The sequence below is a fragment of the Primulina huaijiensis genome, chromosome 15 (assembly GCF_012295235.1).
Source record: "Primulina huaijiensis isolate GDHJ02 chromosome 15, ASM1229523v2, whole genome shotgun sequence".
In the NCBI taxonomy this organism is placed as follows: domain Eukaryota; kingdom Viridiplantae; phylum Streptophyta; class Magnoliopsida; order Lamiales; family Gesneriaceae; genus Primulina; species Primulina huaijiensis.
In genome coordinates, this window is record NC_133320.1 from 5,323,041 (window position 1) to 5,329,236 (window position 6,196).

A 6,196-nucleotide genomic window follows, 5' to 3' on the forward strand; every position below is an offset into this window, starting at 1 on the left:
AGTAAATCTTCAACATAATTGTATTGTTATGATATGATACTCATTAATATTTAGAATACAAACTAAAAATTCAAATAATATATTTCTATATCCAAGAAATATAACACCAAATTAACAAAACATATTACATAATTTTTTATATTAATGTAATCAATTTGAATTGATTTATTTTAGTTTATTTTAATCCAAAATTTTAATCGAACCAATTTTTTCGGTTTAGATGATTTAAAATCAATCCAAATCGTGATTAACTGAAAATCGATCTAAGTTTAGTTTAATAATTATTATTATTATTAGAAGAACAAAATATTATAGTCAAATCTACCAAACAAAACTGTCCCTTAAATTAGACAAATATAGGGACAGAAAACAGAAGAACAGAAAGGTTGGGAAGGAGAGATACGATCGAAGTTTTGTCATCGTTTGAATTCTGCTTGTCTTTAGGGTTTGATCCAACTGCAAAGCATTGAACCCTAAACCTAAGGCGGAGCTTCCCCAGTTTCCTCTTCTTTGTTCAACCCCTTGCTGAAATATCCCATTTTGATCTTGAAAAAGATTATTATTTAGCCCATTCTTGAATTTGCCAGCTCCGTTTTTTTTTTTTTTTTTTTTTTTTTTTTTTTTTTTTTTTTTACATTTTTCTCCTTTTTTTTTTTTTTTTTTTATCACATTATCCTCGTGTTTCTTGGGTCGTTTTTGTTTTGTACCAATGTTATTTGAGGATGTGGGATTTGACGGGATTCTTGCCATATTGTAATGTGTGCATGGAACATGGAAGCTGATTCAAGGAGACTGATTCACGTTGTTGTTGTTGTTGTTTTTCTTGTGTATATTTGCCTCTTGGGAGGTGTTAATGGCGTCACGGATCCGAATGATTTCGAGATTCTGAACGATTTCAGAAATGGTTTGGAAAATCCTGAGCTTTTGAAATGGCCCGCCAATGGGAATGATGCATGTGGCCCTCCTTCATGGCCTCATGTGATCTGTTCTGATGGCAGAGTCACGCAGATTCAGATTCGGGGGCTTGGATTACAGGGGCCCTTGCCTCAAAATTTGAATAAAATGGATAAACTCCAAAATGTGGGATTTCAGAAGAACAAGCTGAATGGGAAGTTGCCAACTTTCAGTGGATTATCTAACTTGCAATTTGCATACTTGGATTTTAATGAATTCGATACGATCCCTTCTGATTTTTTTCACGGGCTTGACAATATTCGTGTCTTGAATTTGGATGATAACCCCTTCAATCAGAGTTCTGGATGGAGTATACCTGGTGATTTGGCAGAATCTTCACAGTTGGTGAATTTTTCTTGTTCAGGTTGCAATATAGTAGGACCTGTGCCTGACTTTTTGGGGAAATTACCTTCGTTGAGTATGTTAAGATTGTCATATAATCGGTTAACTGGTTATATACCGTCGACTTTTCGTGATTCAGGGCTGAACGTTTTATGGTTGAATAACCAAGATGGAGGTGGAATGAGCGGTTCTCTTGATGTCATTGGATCTATGGTTGGGCTAACTCAGTTATGGCTACATGGGAATCAATTTACTGGACCATTACCAGATAATATTGGTGATTTAATATCGCTAAAAGAACTTAACCTCAATAGGAATCGTCTTGTCGGCATGATTCCACCAAGTTTAGCAAATATGAACCTTCAGGTCTTGGATTTGAGCAATAATATGTTTATGGGTCCAATACCGGATTTTAAAGCTGCCAATGTTGATTATGATTCGAATTCATTCTGCCAAAATGATCCTGGCGATCAATGTGCTCCCGAAGTGATTTCCCTTTTAGATTTTCTTCATGGTCTGAACTACCCCGAAAAACTTGCTTCGCAATGGATAGGGAATGATCCATGTAAGGGGCCTTGGTGGGGGATCACTTGTAATTCAAGGAATGAGGTTTCGGTAATAAATTTACAGAAGCTCGGGCTCACTGGTACACTTAGTCCTTTAATCTCAAACTTACCATCACTACTCGAAATTCACTTAGAAGGCAACCATATACATGGCACAATTCCTGCGAGTTTAACTCAGTTGAGATTTTTGCGGTTGTTGGATGTGAGTGGGAATGACTTTGATCCACCGCTGCCAAGGTTCCGCAATGATGTGAAGGTAATAACTGATGGTAATCCTAACTTTATGGGCAATGGATCCAATAAGTCGCCATTACCATCCGATGGCAACTCAGAATCACCATTCGGCAATCCTTATCAGCCACCATCATCAGAAGTAGATGGTACAGGTTCGACATCTAATGCACCTATGACGACAAAATCTAGATTAGCGGCTGCTGTTGCTGCAGCTGCCGGCTTTACATTTTTTATAATTCTCGCTGTAGTATTAGCTGTCTATCGTTTTAGGAAAAGGAAAAAGACAAAGCAGGCTGCTACAAATCTTGTAATCCATCCAAAAGATTCCGTAGACCATGATAACACGGTGAAAATTTCTGTGGTAGATAGCTCGGCCTCGGAGACTCAAAGTGGTAGTGTTACCGAGAATAAAAACCTCGGAATTTCTCTTCAGGTTCTTCGTAATGTGACCAACAATTTCTCACAAGAAAACGAGCTTGGGCGTGGAGGTTTTGGGGTGGTTTACAAAGGTGAGCTCGAAAATGGAACGAGAGTAGCAGTTAAGAGAATGGAATCTGGGGTGATTAGTACCAAAGCATTGGATGAATTCCGAGCAGAAATCGAAGTGCTTTCAAGGGTTAGCCACCGTCATCTTGTGTCCCTTTTGGGGTACTCTACTGAAGGAAATGAGAGGCTTTTGGTTTACGAATACATGCCCCATAGAGCTCTTAGTCGACATCTTTTTCGTTGGAAAAGTGTTGATTTAAAGCCTTTATCCTGGGCAAAGAGACTTGTTATTGCTCTTGACGTTGCAAGAGGAGTCGAATATCTTCACACTTTGACACACCAAACGTTTATACACCGTGATCTTAAATCAGCCAACATTCTTTTGGATGATAATTTTAGAGCCAAGGTTTCAGACTTTGGCCTTGTGAAATTGGCTCCAGATGCGGAGCGGTCCATTGCCACTAGGTTGGCTGGAACTTTTGGATATCTTGCGCCCGAATATGCTGGTAAATGTTGTTTTCTTTTTTGTTCAATAGACTAATTTTGTAATGTTAGTTGATGAAGTTTCTCGGTAAACTCGGATAACAAGCTCATGCAGGTGGCTCGAACAACAGCATAACAGCTCGGTGGTGGAGCGGATCCCTTATAATTGAATCATTCCTTCTCAAAATTAAGAATGTAAATTGGTGCTTAGCTTAGTTCTCAATCGTTTTGTCTCATCTTCAGTGACAGGAAAAATAACAACTAAAGTCGATGTCTACAGCTTTGGAGTTGTACTGATGGAACTTTTAACGGGCTTGGCGGCATTGGATGAACATCGCCCTGAAGAGCAACGATACTTAGCCGAATGGTTTTGGCGGATAAAATCCGAAAAAGAGAAGCTTATTGCCAACATCGACCCTGCCCTCGATGCCAAAGAAGACATTTATGAAAGTGTTTACACTATAGCTGAGCTGGCCGGGCATTGCACAGCACGAGATCCGTCTCAGCGCCCTGATATGGGGTATGTTGTAAACGTGCTAGCTCGGTTAGTTGACGAATGGAAACCATGTGAAGAGGATATAGATAAAGATTCGGGGATCGATGCAGGATTACCCCTTCCACAAATGTTGAAGGGCTGGAAAGAAGATGAAGTCACTAGCGATTATAGCAAGTCGAGTACTCAGGGCAGCAAAGGAAGCATTCCTGCTAAGCATTCAGGATTTGCTGATACGTTCACTTCGAATGATGCTCGTTGATGGGACGTCTTTTTGGTTGAAAATTATTGGTTTTGGTGATGTAAGAAATCTCTCTTGTTCTTCTGCATCTTGTGGGAGTGATGAGAACCAAAAAAAAAAAGAAACTGATATTTTTACAAGAATTATAAGTTCATACATTTATTACTCCTTTATTTTGACGTTGTTTTAACAGTATTTTGTTAAGCCAACATTCATCAAACATCGCAAGGGACTGACAGTTGGTGAAAGTGAAAGAGTTTGTGATGTATTTGAAAATTCATATGTTTTAACTAGGCATGGTTAAGGTATTAAATCAATATGGAACATATTCGAATTTGGTCCGGTTTAGTCTGAAATCAATAATTGATTTCAAGTTGAATTGAATTCAACATCAATAGTGAATCAGATTGGATTGCTTCAAAATGAATCCGAAATCATTTTAATTTGGTATGTTTGAATTCGATGCGGAACTAGTCCGAGACTTATTTTATATTACTATATTAGATAACATATACACTATACAGAAATATATATTAGATAATTAATGAATAAATTAAAATTTGACGGGATACTTATATCTAATTCTTAGTTATTCATTTTTTTTTTTAAAAAATAAATATTTCAATTTGATCTCAATATGATTTCAATTCATCTTAATTCGATTTCAGTTTTGGATTGAGTTACACTTCTATCCGATAAATTCGAGATAATCCAATCCGATATCATTTAGGATTGGTTCAGTTTCATCTCCTGACGATCTAAAACTGGTTTAATCTGATCTGGTTTGGTAACATGCCTAGTTTTAAGGAATTTGAAACAGAAGGTGTTGAATAAGTGAAATGTCTACTACTAAAATAATGCTAGAAATTTTTTTGAAAGCTCTTTTCGAAATATAATCAAACCCATGCATGCAATAAAAGCTGTCGATCCATCATTTAAAAAGTCATTCAACTACTGAATAAAAGTACTTGCAGTTAAATAAAAATCTAGATATCATCAAATCCCTAGACTACTGTTTTAAAAGGACTTTAATGCAATATTCGAAATCCTGCCAAAATCCTCAACATAAAAAGAAGCGAAATGAAAAAATACATAATGTATCATCCCCGACTCAAAAACATATAATACGGAACAACGTATAGTCTCGGGTTAATGTGCACACACCCAGCTCCGCCTAATCAGTCTTCAGCACCTCCAGTCTCCACATCATCACGCTCACATGTATCATTTACATCTAGTGAGTCTAAAGACTCAACACATGACCTGAACCATTATAATGAATATATATACATGACATGCAACAGTGAAAAGTACTGTAATTAAAATAAACTTCATGATCTTAAAAGCGTGAACTTAAACATAACATAACAAAGCATAAACGTATCCATAACATATCTCATCATATCAACATATACGTGTTCATTTTCTTTAATAGAATTCAGATCATTAGTTGTGACATTTATACCGATTCTAATCGATGGATCCATCTAAGTATAATCGTGGTACCCGACGGTGGGGACATTTAATAGTCACGTGCTGCTAAATAATAGAAAACAAGTACAATTTTTTTCAATCAACTTTACAAATTTTGAAAATTGCACTGAAACCAAAACAACAATGAATTTTTTTTTATCTTTCAACATTTATGTTACCCTGACTCTAATCATATTTTGGAATTGCTCTCAATTTAATTATATTTAATTTCAAACAACTATGAAGATTTATCATGTTTTGGACATCATCATTTTTGTTCAGGGTTACTACAATCTACTCATGGGGGGTGCTCTGTATTGCAATACCTTTAATTCAAGATTAATAGCATCACATTTTCGTTCTAAACTCTGAAATATCTCTAATAAAGTTGCACCATTAGGAATTGAAATCAAATAAAGATAATTGAAGTAGCAGCAACTTCCAAGAAACGCAAAATTAGCGCTCCCAGATCGGGCTTCCATCAATAAAATGATTGTGAAATATCTGAAATATTAAAAATTTATTTTGTCGGTTTAGGAGTCAATAACGATAAACATCCAAAAGAAAAAATGATTTCTACAATTTTTTTATTTTTATAATAACTCCAATAATTGAGATAATTTAATTACATAAAATAAAAACACAACTGAACAAATCATCATGTGTGCTCAGACAATATTGAAGCATAAACTTTTTATTCACATTATATTTCAACAAAATCTTCCAAATATTTCGGTACTGATCTTATAAATTTTTACTACAAAATCATCCTAATAATTCAACAATTGTTTGGTAAAAGGTAATTGAAGTCACAAAAAAATCATGAAAAAAAGAAATCAATTGAGAAGCATAATAAAAAAGGCATAAGATTTTTCAAATTAATTTAATTTAAAACAAACTCATAATCAATAAAAGTTGTATGGT

At 35.4% G+C, this 6,196-nt stretch overlaps 1 protein-coding gene across 1 annotated transcript; it reads left to right on the top strand.

Moving 5' to 3' along the window:
• The first annotated feature begins 659 nt into the window (after positions 1 to 659).
• Positions 660 to 4,070, top strand: LOC140958470 (receptor protein kinase TMK1-like). Its single transcript, XM_073415921.1, has 2 exons — positions 660 to 3,088; positions 3,309 to 4,070. The coding sequence occupies exons 1-2, from the start codon at positions 757 to 759 to the stop codon at positions 3,818 to 3,820; spliced, it is 2,844 nt and encodes a 947-aa protein (XP_073272022.1). The 5' UTR covers positions 660 to 756; the 3' UTR covers positions 3,821 to 4,070.
• The last annotated feature ends 2,126 nt before the right edge of the window (positions 4,071 to 6,196 follow it).